At 42.1% G+C, this 16,096-nt stretch overlaps 1 protein-coding gene across 2 annotated transcripts; it reads left to right on the top strand.

Annotated features, from left to right (window-relative positions):
• Positions 1-10: 10 nt before the first annotated feature.
• LOC141133003 (uncharacterized protein C5orf34 homolog) lies at positions 11-15,412 on the top strand. 2 transcript variants are annotated; one of them, XM_073622070.1, is made up of 4 exons: positions 11-1,829; positions 4,072-4,167; positions 5,900-6,023; positions 8,812-15,412. In XM_073622070.1, exons 1-4 carry the CDS (start codon positions 1,786-1,788, stop codon positions 8,962-8,964), a joined length of 417 nt encoding a protein of 138 aa, XP_073478171.1. In that variant the 5' UTR covers positions 11-1,785; the 3' UTR covers positions 8,965-15,412. The 2 variants fall into 2 exon arrangements, with proteins under 2 accessions (XP_073478171.1, XP_073478163.1); XM_073622062.1 differs by having other exon boundaries at positions 18-2,026.
• Positions 15,413-16,096: the final 684 nt, after the last annotated feature.

The raw sequence follows: 16,096 nt of genomic DNA, 5'->3' as shown, positions 1-16,096 counted from the left end.
AGGAGGAGCAAAGAGGAGGATTTGGTTGGTATTTTGAGACCAGGTTGTGAATGGCTTTGTAAGTTATTGTTATGCCGCGTACACACGGTCGGACTTTTCGTCTACAAAAGTCCGACGGACGCCGACGGACTAAAGCTGGCTGACAATCCGATCGTGTGTGGGCTTCCCCGGACTTTTAGCGGACTTTCAGCGGACTTTTCCAGCCGCAAATGTGACGGACTTTAGATTTGAAACATGCTTCAAATCTTTACGTCGTAACTACGCCGGACCCAGAAATCCGTTTGTCTGTGTGCTAGTCCGACGGGCAAAATCCCACTTCCTTATTTTAGGCCGTTGTATGTCATCACGTACAAATCCGTCGGACTTTTGTGTGATCGTATGTAGGCAAGTCCGTTCGTAAGAAAGTCAGCCGCAAGTCTGCCGCAAGTCCGTCGGACGGGCTGTCGGACCTTTGTAGCCGAAAAGTCTGACCGTATGTACGCGGCATTAGTATTTTGAATTTAATTTGTTGGTTGAGTGGCAGCCAATGGAGGGATAGCAGATGCTGAGCAGTTTGTAAGGTGGATGAGCCTTGCAGCAGTATTCCTGATGTACTGAAGGGGGATAGCCTGTTTAGGGGTAGGCCAATGAGGAGGGAGTTGCAGTAGTCAAGGCGATAGATAACCAGGGAGTGGATTAGAAGCTTTGTGGTAAAAATAGGTTAGGAAGGGGCGTATCTTGGAGATGCTGAGGCGGTAAGCTTTGGAAAGCGATCGGATGTGGAGCCGAAAGGATCATTCAGAGTCCAGGATTACACCTAGAACCTTGGCACGAGGAGGAGGGGTTGATAGTTGAGCTGTTGCTTTTGACAGAGAAATCAGAAGGGGCACGTAGGGGGAGGAAATATTATGAGCTCAGTCTTGGGTAGGTTGAGTTTGAGGAAGTGATGTGAAATCCAGGCTGATCCCAGATCTCTCCATAAAGAGCACCTGTCACATGCCTATTGCTGTCACAAGAGATATTTACATTCCTTGTGACCGCAATAAAAGTGATAAAAAAAAAATGAGTAAAAAATTAAAGCAAAAGGTGTAAAAATAACTAAAAAAAAAAATTTAAAGTGCCACTGTCTTAGCACATAGGCCATCGCATGCGTCGGTCACACAAACGGCAACAGTCTCACACATGTGAGGTATCGCCACGTACGTCCAATAATGGGCAGTAATTCTAGCAAACCTGTAAAGGCTTTTAAAGGGTCGCCTATGGATAGTAAATATATGTAGTTTGTCACCGTTGCACGGGCTTGCGCCATTTTAAAGCGTGACATATATGGTAAAAAAAAAAAAGGCCTAAAGGTCAAGTGGTTAAAATATTTTAAATGGACAAAAAAATAGTTAAAGCAGAATTCTGTATTTTGCTAATGATTGACAGAAGGAGATAATGCAATGACTGCTGTGTGTGTTTTTGTGTTTTTTTTTTTTTCCCTGTTCTCTCAGAGCCTTATGAAGGATATATCTGAAGTCACATGGCCCTCTGTGGATGATGACGCCGGGTGTGTGACACGTCTGGAAGATGGCGGTGTAAAGGTTTCCTCGGTAGATGGACATGCCCATTTATACATGCCCATCTCTCAGCAAGAGTTCACAGTGGAGTTTTTATGCCAGCTCAGCTGTATCCCCACATCACAGAACAAAGAGAACCCAGTGAGCAGTGAACCAAACCCAACAAGTGATAAAACTAGAGACAGTAGAATATGGAAATATCCCTCCTGTGTGCTGCAAGAAGACTCCCAATCATTTGTGACAAAGCATGCCTTCCAGTACACATGGCTGGTGCAGCGCTACTCTACAGCGGTATGTCCACTGTCATTCCACCAACCCATGAACTTAGCTCTTCATTTCCACACACAGTCCACACAAAGAGATACAGAGCGATCTTCAGATATTTGTACGATTATTGATGATGAGTGCTCAAAACATCTCAGGAAAGGAGCTTCATCTGTTTTACCACGAGCCCTGCCTCTCAGCTGTCCTGCATCACACCTGCACAGGTACTTATTTTGTGCCCTGTGTATTGTCTGCTGCTCTGCCCAGGGCCATATAATGCTAAAGCTAAATACAGAGTTTGGACATCTGTTGGGCACGTGTACATGATCTGATTTTCTGCAGGCCACAAAGTCAGGCGAGTGTGTGTGCCAGTAGCTCATCTCTGTCCACACATTGTAAATGGCGAGGGAATGCATCAGAGTAGTGGCTGAAGATATTCGCTTATAAGGGGGGGAATAACCGTGATCAGAGCAGGTTTTCTAATGTGTACAATGGATCGCTGGTTCCCTCCTAACAAGTGGGGCATCTACTGTATGTCCACCCACAGATTGTAAGAATCAGGCTGGGTTGCCCTAAAGCACATCTGTATAAAATAATACCCAACAAACCCACCTTCTCCTTCACTAAACAATAGGCACCCTTTAGTGTATATATACACTGGGGTTGATTTACTAAAAGCAAATATACTGTGCACTGCAAGTGCACTTGCTCCTGAGCTTCACTTTGCAAAGAATACCCAATCACATGCAAGGAAAATAAAAAACAGCATTTTTTGCTTGCACGTGATTGGGTTTTAGAAATCAGCAGCACATTCCCTCAGATCTAGAGCAACTGCACTTTCAGTGCACAGTATATTTGCCTTTAGTATATTAACCCCATTGACTGCTTTTGCATCCATCTACTCCTCTGATCACTGCTGGTGCCCTTCTGAAAATTCCAAAGAATAATACACACATGCATGTTTTGCAACCCTCCCATAATGCATTGCTGCCTGAATTCCAAAGCTCAGAATGCAAAACTAAACAATCAGGGAAAGCAAGTTTTTGTACAGATCTTTGAGGGGGCACCAGTGGCAATGGGAGATGTAGATGGGATCAGAGGCAGTATATGAGATAAAATATAAATATATGATATACCTCACAGGATGGACAGGATCACCATATTGTTCTTAGTACGGTATAAATACCTCACTGAGAACAATATGGTGATCCTGTCCATTCTCAGACCTATTGGGATGTACCTTGCAATGAACACTCACCTTTTTCATTTTTTTTTACAGCAGTGGTCTTCAAACTGGGGCCCTTTTGCTTGCTCTTTATGTGGCCCTTGGGGGTGCTAATGTATTTACTGATACTAATTCTTCCCAATGATGCTAACAATGGGTCCCAGTGCCAAGCCCTTCTTGTCCTAAAGCCTGGTACACACACAATAAGTTGTGTGTGGTGTTTGGTTTTGTTTTGTATTTTTTTTTTTTTTTTTATTCAACCCAGGGGGCTGAACAAAAAAATTTGACAGATTGCTCTACTAACATAAGTGAAGTTAGTACAGCGATCTCCCCCTCTTTGCTATTGTGTTCTGACAGGGTGACCCCCCGCCAGAACACACAGGACATTGGCTGCATGCCCGTTCGACAATAGCCAGTCGTGAGACCACCTTCTGTCGGACAGGGAGCTTTACACGCGGGCCGAATGTCAGGCGGTTTCTACTGTACTGGCTGATTTCTGGTGATATTCGGCCCATGTGTACCTGGCATAAGCTATACTCAAATAGCAAGCATCACTTGCATGGAGTTGGATGCTTTATTTCCTGCCTGTATTCTGCTGACTTATTTAATAGCTAATATTACACATTCCAAGGTTATAAGAGACATGCTAAAGGCAACAGTACACAGTCTAGGAGGGGAAATGTTCCTCACTCAAAGGTTTCCCTGGCCCTCAAGAGCCCAGCAGAACTAGGGCTTTAATAGAGACCCTATTGCTGTTCTAGTTTTTATTTTATCACCCCTGAAAAAAAAGCATTATACTGTTAAATCATATTCTTAATGATGATGAATATCATTATTCATCATTAACAATATCATTCTATCCTCATTTTATATATGATATGAATATCATCATATTTTTAAATGATTGTATTATATATGGGGGCTGTAATTTAAATTTGACATAAAACACACACATGCATTTTTATATATTTTTTTTGTATTTCAGTTGCCCAGTGTAGGCTTTATGTTTTAGGTGAAATTCTCAACCTATATTTTTTATTTTAGATGGAATTTTGCTAATTTCACTTTGGAACAAGAAGATTTTCTGACAGCTCATCCTCTGCCTTTAAAAGTGATGATTCACAATGGTGTCCTTTACAGGTTGGATGTATTGATGACTATATCACATGTTAATAGCATCTTTTAGGATATGCAAATCCAGCTAACATCTTAAAGCTCATAACTGTCTGAATAAATGGCTTGATGTGTTGGCATGGCGTGGCGTTACATACTACATTCTCCATATGCCCTGTGCTGAAACATACATACAGGGGTTGGCATGGCTGGTTGTTGGTACTATCACTGTGTGAAGTTTCTGTCTTATTGGGATGGGGGGAAAGCCTCCCCAGCAAAGTAATAAACATATTGAAGTACTTAAAAAGGTTGTATACCCACACATCTCTTAAAAAAAAAAAACCCTGCAAGGCAAAGGCATAATGAGCTAGTATGCACCGCATACTAGCTCATTATGAAATGCTTACCTTAGATCAAAGCCCCCGTATTGCAGCCTGGTCCACACCATCTTGCCCTCTGCGTTTCTTCTGGGTTCCACGGCTCCAGCGCTGTGAGTGGCCGGAGCCAAGATGACGTCACTCCCGCGCATGCGCGCGGGAACCTTCTTCCCAGGAGCGTCTGCCGGACCTTCAGCTGGACATTAGGAGCGCATGGGCCGCTGATGTCAGCAGCTGCATGCAAATGGAATACATCCTAAACCGTACAAGTTTAGGAGATATTAATTTTACCTACAGGTAAGCCTTATTATAGGCTTACCTGTAGGTAAAAATGACAAATTGGGGTATACAACCACTTTAAAGGCCCCTTCCAGGCTTTCCGATTAGGTCCGCCTGTCAGTTTTTCAGGCGGAAACAGATCGGACACTCTATTCACCCCTATGGAGCAGCGGATGTCAGTGGTGACATGTCCACTGCTATCCGATCCTGTCCGCCAAATCTAGACGGATGGTGACACTATTTTCCATCCATCTATGGGATCGGATATAAATGGACAGGCGGTCCTTTTCATCCGATCTCCCCATAGAGGAGAACAGGGCTCTAACAGGTCCATCTCTGCACAGTGAGCGGAGACAGATCTGTCAGGAGATTAACGGAGCGATCCCCTGCTGAGCAAGTGGAGTCTGTCAAACGGACAACCCCTTGTGAAAGGACCCAAGGGGTAATTCCTGTCTGCCCATGTCGCTCCCTAAGTAACGGGTATATAGGTAGTGGATAGTTTCTCGTGTGTTGAATCAGCAGAAACAATGAGATTTCTATTTCTGCAGAGTGTGGACGTAATGCCTGGTACACACGATGAGATTATCGGAATATTTTTTTTTTTTTTTTTTTTTTGCATTTTAATCTCGTATCAACCATGAAGAGGTTACTAAAATTACAAAAATTTTGAATTCTAATAAAATTGTGGAAGTGATGTATTGCATCGTATTTTTGTACAAAAATTGTACGATCTGCTATCGTACGAGAAGTTTTCATGCTTGTCCCATCGGATAATTTCAGATGAACTGTCAACTCTCGAAAGCTGTGTACTAACGATCAGATTATTATACGATCGCTTCAAAAGCGGTATTTTTTGTATGATTTTCTGATCGTGTGTACGGGTCTTAATGGAAGGATTCTTAATAGGGGATCCTGTCTAGAAGCCAGAGAGTCAAACCAGCAGCATTTGTCAATAACTGAAATATATGTCCTTTATGAAGAGTGACCCTTTAATACTGTAGTATTGCTCTGTAGAGCTCTAAAATGAAGTACATAACACCACTTGTATAATTCTAAGCTGTATTCTTCTCATGTTTATATGTAAATGTGATCATCTATTTTAGGTTCAATATGGATGGCACTCTCTCAGTGGAAATATACCCAGGAGATGGATCTGTTTTCCGTTCTGAGGCAGAGCACCTCGGAAAATATTTCAAGCATTATTTCGTTAATAAAGAAATAGGACAGGTAATATAACAGGTGCACTTCCATGAAGAATATTTTTAAGATGTCGGGTCTACTCATTTACCACTTTCTAGGACTCCATCTGCTGCAGACTTTATGGGATATGGGTGTCTCCCTCTCCTTGCTGCAATGTTTGCTTGTTGTTATGGATACTTCAGCAGGAAATGTGAGACTCGGGCTACATGCTGCCTGTGCTCTATTGTCCTCTAAACAAACTCACTTTTAAACTCACTTTATTACATCAGGAGTATAGCAGATGCTAACTTTTTAGCATATTTTATCAAAAGGGGTGTGTGTGTGTGTGTGTGTGTGTGTGTGTGTGTGTTTTTTTTTTTTTAAAGGTTTTTCATACAAACAAAACAAGAAATTAAGGGGGTCCATACATATTCACAAGGTTATACATTATGGTTGTATTATAACAAAGTACAATAAAGACGTGACTGAAAGGCAAAGTTGTACTTTGTGCAATCCGTGGCTTCATGAAAATGAATATTAAACATTTAGCCTGGGTTCACACTTGTGCGAACACAGACATCGCATGTGACTCGCACCCGCACTGCGGTGCCGATCGCATGCGATGTCTGTGCAATGAGAGTTTAGCCATACAGTTGTATGGCTGAACCTGCATTCGATTTGCAGGAAAATAGTGCAGGGGCTGTTTTTTTTTTTTTTTTTTTTTTTCCTGCACTGGAATCGGATCGCATGGGTGTTCTCACCCATTCGATTTGATTCCTATGTGTTTTCATAGTTCGCTCTGCGATCCGATCTGGGGGTGTCATTAACATTGTACTGACACCCGCAGCAGTTTGCAAAGGGCAGTGTGAACTACCTGTGGGAGAGATGCGATGCGGAAATCGGAGCTGTAATCGTGCTGGTTTCCGCATCGCTACAGTGTGAACCTAGGCTCAAACAAAGAACCCTGCCTCCTGATGTCTAATTAAGAGACGAAATCCGCCCGAGTAGCGGCGAGCGGGTTATCTCGAGTCTTCAAGTCCATACACGGACAGTATCGGCTGCCGCCCCCAGAGCGGCGGTTAGCAGCATTTTTAAAAATATTACTGGCAGATGATCCTTGGGTGCCAGGGAGGCACCAAACAATGTGAGTAGCATTTTTATGTGTGAATGTGTTTGTTGATGTTTTTGTGTGATGATATCCCTCTCTGCTTTATACACATGTTAACTCCAAAACTGGCCTATGTAAAAGGAGACCGCATTAAGGAACACCTAGACGCACACAGCGGAGCTTTTGAAAGCTTTCTTTTGATCTCTTTTGGCATTTGCTATAAGAGGTCAACTACATTTGGTGAGTCTGGACCCAATGAGTCTGGGGCACAGCGCACATGGACTAAATTGAAGTTTAATACCACTGCACTGTCGCTTTTAGAGCACTGGGGATCGTCCGAGAGGATGTAATTGATCCATATGTCAATCAAATTTTTGTTTAAGCGTTTAATATTTTCATGAAGTCATGGATTGCACTTTAATTTTAGGCACTGACACTTTTTTGACACATTATTTGCTTGAATGATAACTTTTGACAAATATTTGCATCAATTTTATTTAAACATTTACATTACTTATTTATTCTTCTGGTTTGTATATACAGTACCAGTGCACAGTCTATTTGCCTTTTAGTAAATCAATCCCAATGTTTGTGTGTGGTGTGTGTTGTGGGTTTTTTTTTTTTTTTTTTTACCACTCTCCTTATTCAGGTGTACTCATCAGATTCTGTTGATCACTTATAATAGAAGTCAAAATACAGTAGGCTTGTCCAAAACCATTCAGACCTGATCTACTCATCATCGGGTCCCAGATAAAGAATATACTCCATAAATAGAGTTAAAGAGATGAGATTACACATTGAAACAGCCATCTGTGTGCATTATGATGTAACATTGCTTATTCCTGGCCAATGAATTTCCTTAGTCTTAGACTTTTCAGGAGAGGAAACAATTTTTTGCTTTTTGTTTTTTTTTTTATGCACCATTTAGCTGAGTAGGATGTTTATGCACTGTTTATTTCATTTTATAGAGGGTGCTGTGTTATTTGTGTATTTTAAAAGGCTTGGTAGTTCCAAACCGGGCATGAACCAGGTGTTTTCCAAGATGGTTGGAATGGGCATGTGAGGGAATAGCAGTTTACCTGAATATTTCACATATCCCAAGTCTTCAAAGAATGGACAGTAATAGGACTGTGGAGGTTTTTTTCTTGGCGCAGGGGAAGGCACGAGATGTTAGTCACATTAAAGTGGTTGTAAATCCTTATGTATACCCAGTGAAGGGACTATCCTCAGGTGATACAGAGATGAAAATCGGTTTATCCGCAGTCTTCTCTTTACATCTGTTCAAAGTCCAGAATTTATAACCTTGTCTGAGAGCTCAGAAAAGGGGAGGAGAGCTGAAGTTACACTCTGCAGAGCTTAGCAAGGAGAGGTCTCAGAGCTGATTGGAGGGAAGAGACACGCCCCCTTTACACAGCTCACAGGAACAGAGCTGAAGCTGTCAATCTGATGGGGGTCCCCCCCCTGTCACTATTTTTCTCTTGGTGTCAGGAAAACATGTCAGAAGTGACTCATGCTGATGGCAGAGGATGAAAGCAGCAGACAGAAATTACACTTAGTGCTTTTAATTGAGACAAGTACACACTATAGAGGGATATGCTCTGTTCATATTTAATGTTTGAGGTTTACAACCACTTTAATGGACGATACAGGATAAGCTTCTAGGTTGGCCCACATGTCTCGCCAAGGGTTTCAAAGTAACTGACTTCAATTTTGTTCTATGTTTTATAGGTAGAAGACCGGCTGTATACTGTCAGAGACCTGCCTCCAGACAAGCCGAGAACTTTGTATTCAGTCCGTTCCATCCTTTCTCAAGCTAAAAGGTTGTTGCTTGGTTCAAACAGCAGGCCAGAGAACAACTGGATTTCTTCACTGAACTGCTAAAGCTTTCATAGCAGGTCTAAAGTGCAGGCACCTAAAAGCAGCCTCCACAATCCTGCACCAGCTTTCATTGCCTTCGCTAAGCCTGAATACCAGGCTGATTGGGCAAAGCTTTGGCAATTCCCAGTAGTGACAGAGCTTGCCCACCCCCTCCAACCTTCTAAATTGATTCTACCTTTCATCATGCCGTACTGCATGGACACTTCTTCCTTTTTAGACACTTTCTGTGATGAAGTCGGTCACCCTATGCAAATACTGACTTCATCTAGGATGGAATTCTGTTAACACATTGCAGGTTTAGAGTTTAGTACAGACACACTTTTTAAAAAGAGACCTATCAAATATGGACTCTCCCACCGCCAGCTTATTTTTGAAGAAGCAACTCCTAAAGGTGTTTTTATTCTTACTTCAATAATTGGTGCAGCATTGACGAAGCTGAAGTATTAGCGGGTTTTTAGACACTTGAAACGTGCTTATTTCATGCCGGTAACCACTAAGTTAGTAAAGGAAGTATCTGCATGAAGAGCCATAGTTTGTATCTTTTTAAAGAGAACCAGTAGTGTTGCAAAAATCTGAGGAAAAAAGAGAAATCGTCCGTTTTGCCTATTTGCTCTCTGTAGTTGATCTTTTCCCCTTTACTGACTTACCATGTTTCATTACACACTGTGTTTCTGTCTGGAAACAGCCATCTTGATAGAGGAGCAGGGCTTTTCTTCCATGTCAGATCTGCCCCCTTATGACTTTTGGGGTAATGGTCAAAATGGATGGATCTTATGGATCTTATGTATAAACTGTTTCAGTGTAGTTGTGTGACTGGAGCAGTATATAGCGATGAGATTGTTTGTTTTGTTTTATTAACTATATTGTAAATTAAGTCTAGTAGCCCTGCAATGATCATGAATAATTACTCTCCTCGCCTGCCATACATGAAATTTCCCTTGAAAGTATCTGTCTTTACTTATATTTATTTATTTTTTATATGTTTAATTTTCTATTGGCCATCTCTTATTATTCTGGTAGTGTATGTATTGTGAATTTTCTGTTCGTAATCATCTGTAAATCATGCATATGTACTGCGGCAGTATTCATTTTTTTTTTTTTTTATTGTAATGGGATATTGGTTTAGAAGTATATAAGCCTTTTCATTTCCCTTTTTCCTTCTCACATTCTTTGTCATTTTATTCATATGTATAAGTACTTGGTCTGCATTGCAGAAGGAATGTCTATTGCTGGATTGTGTAATTTGGGGTCGGCAGTATCGCTTTGCCATATCTCTGAGCTTTTGTGCTTTAAAGGACATTTGTTAGAAAAGAGGAATTTTATTAACTTGTTTGGATGGCACAAGCTCCAGTGCATTATCCTTGCTTTACTAGCAAGCCACTGCACTGGAGCAAGCATGTGACCAGTGAATGTTAGTTCTGATATGTATATTTGTTCTGTCGCTGAATGATTAATTAGTAACAAAAGCCAGGCAGGGCTGGATTCTGTACAGGCAGGGCTGGATTTTTGCTTCCTGTCCTCTCTTAGGCCCCTTGCACACGGGCGTTTATAATTTTACTGATGTTTACTCAGGAACCTGGTGACGTCCATGTGCAAGGGGCCAAAAACTGTAAAGCTGTGCAAGCATATAGACTAGTACAATTCTTCTTCATTGCCAGTATTGTGATATTCTCACTTACTCCACTCAAACTTTTCTATTTTTGTTACTGATCTGTACCCAATGCTGTATATCTTTACTCAGCTGTGTGCAAAGTTCCATGGACAACAATTCATCTCATTTCAGATCATACTTATACTCTAGTTGCCTGGCTGCTTCTTCCTTTTTTTTTTTCTTAGATTCGCATCTGTCTAGCCCAAGCATGTCCAAATTCCAGCCCACGGGCCAATTGCAGCCCATGTTCTGGTTTAATGCAGCCCCACTGGTAATTTTGGATATGTTTATCTTTTGTGGCCCCCAACATATCCCCGAGCGCCGCTGGAGGATTTGTTGGGGGGCCACAAAAGATATATACCGTTTTTATCGTTCTGGGAGGGGGCTGGACGAGTGCCTTCAGATTACATACAGGAGAATCTCCTGTTTACTCGGCAGCATCTGTAATAGGAAGTCCCGTCTCCTGGGCTGGCATTGGACAACTGTTCTGTCTATCATAGGAGGCGGAACTTTGTATTAAAGAGGCCGCTGAGTATACAGATTCTCCTGTATGTAATCTGTTGGTGCTCATGCCGCACCGCTCCCTGTCCCCTCCGAGGCTACAGATGGACATAGATCAGGCTGCATTCATGGCAATGGTGAGGCTGCAGATGGGTATTGACCCTTTATTTTGTTTCACATTTTGTTTATTTAAAAGGTAAATTTTTTATTTTTTTTCCTGAAACTTCCCTCTTAAAGTGAAGGTGCGTGTTATATGCCGATAAATACGGTATATTCAAATAACACGCCCGAGCTCATCCTTAGACTCTTCACACACAGCCACAAAGGAAAGATAATTCTTGTTGGGCAATGTATTAGTTTGCATTTAATTTTAATGGTTCAAAGAATGTCAGGCAAAATGGTCGGCCCTCAGGCATGTTCAATTCATCAAATCTGGCCCTCTTTGAAAAAAATTTGGACACCCCTGGTCTAGCCCTAAGCTAGCCATGCATGGCTCAAATTTCATCGAATTCCAGTTCCAAATACTGCAGCTGCTGACTTTTAATAATCAGACACTTGCCTGTCCCAGGGTCCAGTGATGTGGGGGAACGAAGCCCCGCTCATCTCCCCCTCCTCTCTGCGGCGCCGGCATAGTCACTGTCATAGTCACTTCACAGCCGGGCACGCACTGCGCATGCACAAGGCGCGCTGTGACTGCCCGGACAATCATCTGGGACCTGTGACGCGTCCCATATAATTGCCGAGAGGGAGGGGGGAGAGGTGATCTCCCTTCCGCTGCCGAGGAAGTGGGAGCTGGGACCCTCTATAAAGAAGGTATCCACTCCCCCCCCCCAAAATAAAATGACATGCCAAATGTGACATGTCAGGGGGTCACCTTCCCTTAAAGTGGAAGTTCCATTTTTGGGTGGAACTCCGCTTTTATTCTGCTAAAATTTGGGTGGAAAATTCTCACATGAACACTAACTGCATCGTATCAGATGAAGTCAGTGCTCTGGTTTTCAATCAACCTTTGCAGCTGCTTAATGTCCTATATATAGGACATTAACATCAGTCCCTGCCCTCATATAGCTTACAATCTAAGGTCTCTACCTCATTTCCATACACATACTAGGGCCAATTTTTTAGATCGGAGCCAATTGACCTACCAGCATGTCTTTGGAGTGTCAAGTCATTTTTCTCTTGACCAGCCATTAGGCTGAATGAGTGCAATTTAAACATGTATAAATAGACTTGTGATTGTAAAGTCTCGTTTGTTTGGGGTGTGTTTTTTTTTTTTTTTTTATTTATAACATGTTATACTTGCCTCCTCTGCGCAAGGTGTTTTGCACAGATCCTTCTCTTTCTCTCGTGTGGGCGCACTCCCGAGTCCTGCTGCTGCATCTATTGACAGACAGCAGGACTCTGCCCCACCCCCGGCTCCCATGTCACTAGATTTGATTGACAGCAGCGGGAGCTAATGGCTCCCGCTGCTATCAATCCATCCAATGAAGACCCAAGACAGCAGCTGGGCTCGTCCTCATCACTAGAACATTCAGGTAAAAAAAAGGGGGCTCTGGGGGGGGGGCAGCTGCAGCACAGGTTTTTCAACTTAATGCATAGAATGCACTAAGGTGAAAAACCCTGAGGGTTTACAACTCCTTTATTTACTATAACACCAACAAAAAAAAAATAAGTCAAAGCCACACAAGGCACTCTGAGATAGTGGAGAGGTCTAAGGGAGATTGTTTCTCCTCTCTGCATCAGTATACTTAGAACTAAAAAGAATGGGTGAATTGTCTCCTTATGCCGCATACACACGATAGGATTTTCCGACGGGAAATGTTCGATGGGAGCTTGTCAGAATTTCTGACCGTGTGTAGGCTCCATCGGACATTTTCCGTCGGAATTTCCGCCAAAAAAAATTTGATATCTGAATCTCAAATTTTCCAACAACAAAATCCATTGTCATAAATTCCGATCGTGTGTACACAATTCCGACGCACAAAGTTCCACGCATGCTCGGAATCAAGCAGAAGAGCCTCACTGGCTATTGAACTTCATTTTTCTCGGCTCGTCGTACGTGTTGTACGTCACCGCGTTCTTGGCTATCGGAATTTCCGACAAGATTTGTGTGACCGTGTGTATGCAAGACAAGCTTGAGCCAACATCTGTCAGGAAAAAAACATGGATTTTGTTGTCGGAATGTGTGATCGTGTGTACGCGGCATAACTCTGTTAGCAGTTTGGTTTCAGGTGTATGGATATTATTGGGTGAACTGTAAGTATGTAAGACATTATTCCCCCAAAATAAAAGTACATAGTTTACAGAGGCAGCTATAAGGACCCAGCTAGATGGTACTGGCTAAAGATGATCTTTGAGGATTGTCTTGCATTTTGGCTCCGATTTTGGTCTGAACCCAAAAGTCAGCTGTCATAGTCAAGCCCTTGAGGATGGAGATGATTGTGACCATTGACCTAATATGGGCACATGTCAATGACATTGACAAACGCCTGGCAGGCAGAATAGTCCGAAACCCTTTATTGTATACAAGAATGTATTAATAAGGCCTCATGCACACTGGACGTTATCAAAAAGCCAGTAATGTTAGCTGTAGAGAGTTTTTCAGCATTTTTACACTAGGGTTTTTTTGGCTGTAGTGTTTTTTTAGCAACAAATTATACTCCCATAAAATCTTATAGCCACGTTTTTAGGCTGTTTTCAGCTTTTTACAGAGTTGGAGCTGTTTTACAGCTGAAAAACTCCTCTCAAAACCTACTAGTTCAGGGTTTTTTTTCCAGCCAGATAACACCCCTGCCAAAACCTGCTGATAACAGCCTATGTGTGCATGGATACATAGGATAACATACTGGGGAGTTTATTGGCTGCAGAATAAAACGTCTGAAGCCAAAAAATAGCAGTTGTAAAAACATAGAGTGTGCAATGAGGCCTTATAGTCAGCAACATTATATGTGGGTGATGACCTGGTGACCCCAATGCCTCAGACAATGCCTGTGTTGACTGTGCAGAAATTTGACCCTGATAACAGGTTCTCTTAGGTCATGCTTCAGTCAAACATGCAATAATAATAATGCAACTCATTTATCAATCAGGCGTAATGTATTTTTGATCTCTCTCTTTTTTTTATACCTTATATGGGCACATACCATTCATTTTATTTATTTTCAGTCCGGTCACTGATATGTTTTTTTAATTTTATATTTAATTATGTATTGTACTATCTATCATAATTATGTTTTTTTGATTAATCCCATATACTCTATATGTGTTTTGGGCATCTAAGCTGTTTTATGGACTGTACTGATGCCCCTCATTGGGAGTGTCTGGTGGGCTCTATGTTTGAGCCTTTACACTTTAGTGTGGTGAAGTACGCTCCCCTTTTTTAATAAAATTATTTTATATAAACTCATGTTTATCTAATATTTTTTATGCCTAAATGTAATCCATTTGGACATTACCTATGAGCTTTTAGGCATACACTATATATACTGAATCATCCAAGCTCTTATATATTTTACTATTATGCTTCTCTGTATTTGTTCACCTTTGGTGACACCTTGGCGGCTCTTCCGGCCCCTTATTGAGGCCGGGCTCTACTTCCTGTAAAGCTGCGACCCTATCAAATGTGGTTGCTGGCGGACTGATAGAGAGGCTTGGCTGATGAAGCCTGGAGCGTATTGACGTTGCTATTGTGACCTGCGCGTGACGTCATCGCGCAACACGAAAGCGAGGCTTGGCACTGAGTGTGGAGCGCGGCGGCGCCGCTGCGCTCCCACTCACTATGTTATTGTGACCTGCGCATGACGTCATTGCGCAACACGCAAACGAGGCTTGGCACTGAGTGTGGAGCGCGGCGGCGCCGCAGCGCTCCCACTCACTATGTATTAGGTACTGACAGCGAGGCTTGGTTTCCGGATTAAACAACCGGACCAATGCCAAACTGTATTCGCTATTTTTATTATAAATCGGGGCTCAAAATATATTATAGGTTCCTATGTACACAGTCCCTCTTAGTTTTTAAGGAACTATTAGCATATTTGCTTTATATGCCCCTTTGAACCGGAAGTGGCGGCCATCCGAAGTACTTCCGGTTTCAGACACTTCCAGTGGGGGTCACCATTTCTTTATATAAAGAGCGGTGGGATGAGGGGGTCCACACCCCAGATGATGACTGTTTAGTTGAAACATGTCGGGTGGACCTCTCATGACTACCGCTACACGATCTACATGCTGTTTTTACCTTCTAAAAATGTGAGTCTGTTTTTATTCGCTATTTTAATAAATCCAAGTTTAAAAACGTTATCACGCTATGTGAGTGTTTTTATCCCTCACATGCCACACAAATTAATCGCTTGGCTTATGGTGTATCCATTGAAGAGGAAGCCGTGCTAATTCCTTCCCCCCTTTCTGTGTGATGATGACATCTGACCAGATATAATACTCAGACCTGTTGGTCATCAAGCCTTTTTGACCTGTTTTGGCATATGCTATTTCAGGCCACTATCTCTGGTAAGCCTCCATGATTCCTGGTGACGGTCCTGGCACTGATTTCAATCTTCTGTGCACTTCTGGTCTCCCTGCGGTCCATTCACCTACCAGGTTGCTGGGTCTAAACAACCCCTCTGCATGCTCAGGAGACACCTGTTCATCATCGCTTATGCACCGTTATCACAGATTTTTTGCTTATATTTAATTTTTTTTTTCTCACTCATTATGATATGGACTTTATATCTAATACCATTTTGTGATGTTTTTTCACTTATCATTGGATTTAGTGAATGTATTTAAGTGCTATTATTTTGTCCACTAGTCACATTTATTCACGTAAGCACTTTTTGGTTCACACTGAAATGTTTGCTTTGTAATCACTTAATATTTAAGAGTGTTTTATTATTTAGATTCATTTCATTTATCACTTACTTACGGAGTTTATAGCGCCACACTTTTTGAAGTCCCCCCCCCTAGAGTACAGGCGTCCCCCCCTAG

The sequence above is a fragment of the Aquarana catesbeiana genome, linkage group LG01 (assembly GCF_042186555.1).
Source record: "Aquarana catesbeiana isolate 2022-GZ linkage group LG01, ASM4218655v1, whole genome shotgun sequence".
NCBI classification, from domain to species: Eukaryota; Metazoa; Chordata; class Amphibia; order Anura; family Ranidae; genus Aquarana; species Aquarana catesbeiana.
The sequence above is the reverse complement of the archived record's forward strand: the minus strand, read 5'-3'. Positions and strand labels throughout refer to the sequence as shown.

Excerpts from the sequence above, each read along its gene's own strand:
- LOC141133003 (XM_073622062.1), top strand. The coding sequence starts at position 1,422 with ATGACTGCTGTGTGTGTTTTTGTGTTTTTTTTTTTTTCCCTGTTCTCT. Across the intron at positions 2,027-4,071 it reads CCTGCATCACACCTGCACAG|ATGGAATTTTGCTAATTTCA; the intron begins GTACTTATTTTG and ends TTTTTATTTTAG. Across the intron at positions 6,024-8,811 it reads TTAATAAAGAAATAGGACAG|GTAGAAGACCGGCTGTATAC; the intron begins GTAATATAACAG and ends TATGTTTTATAG.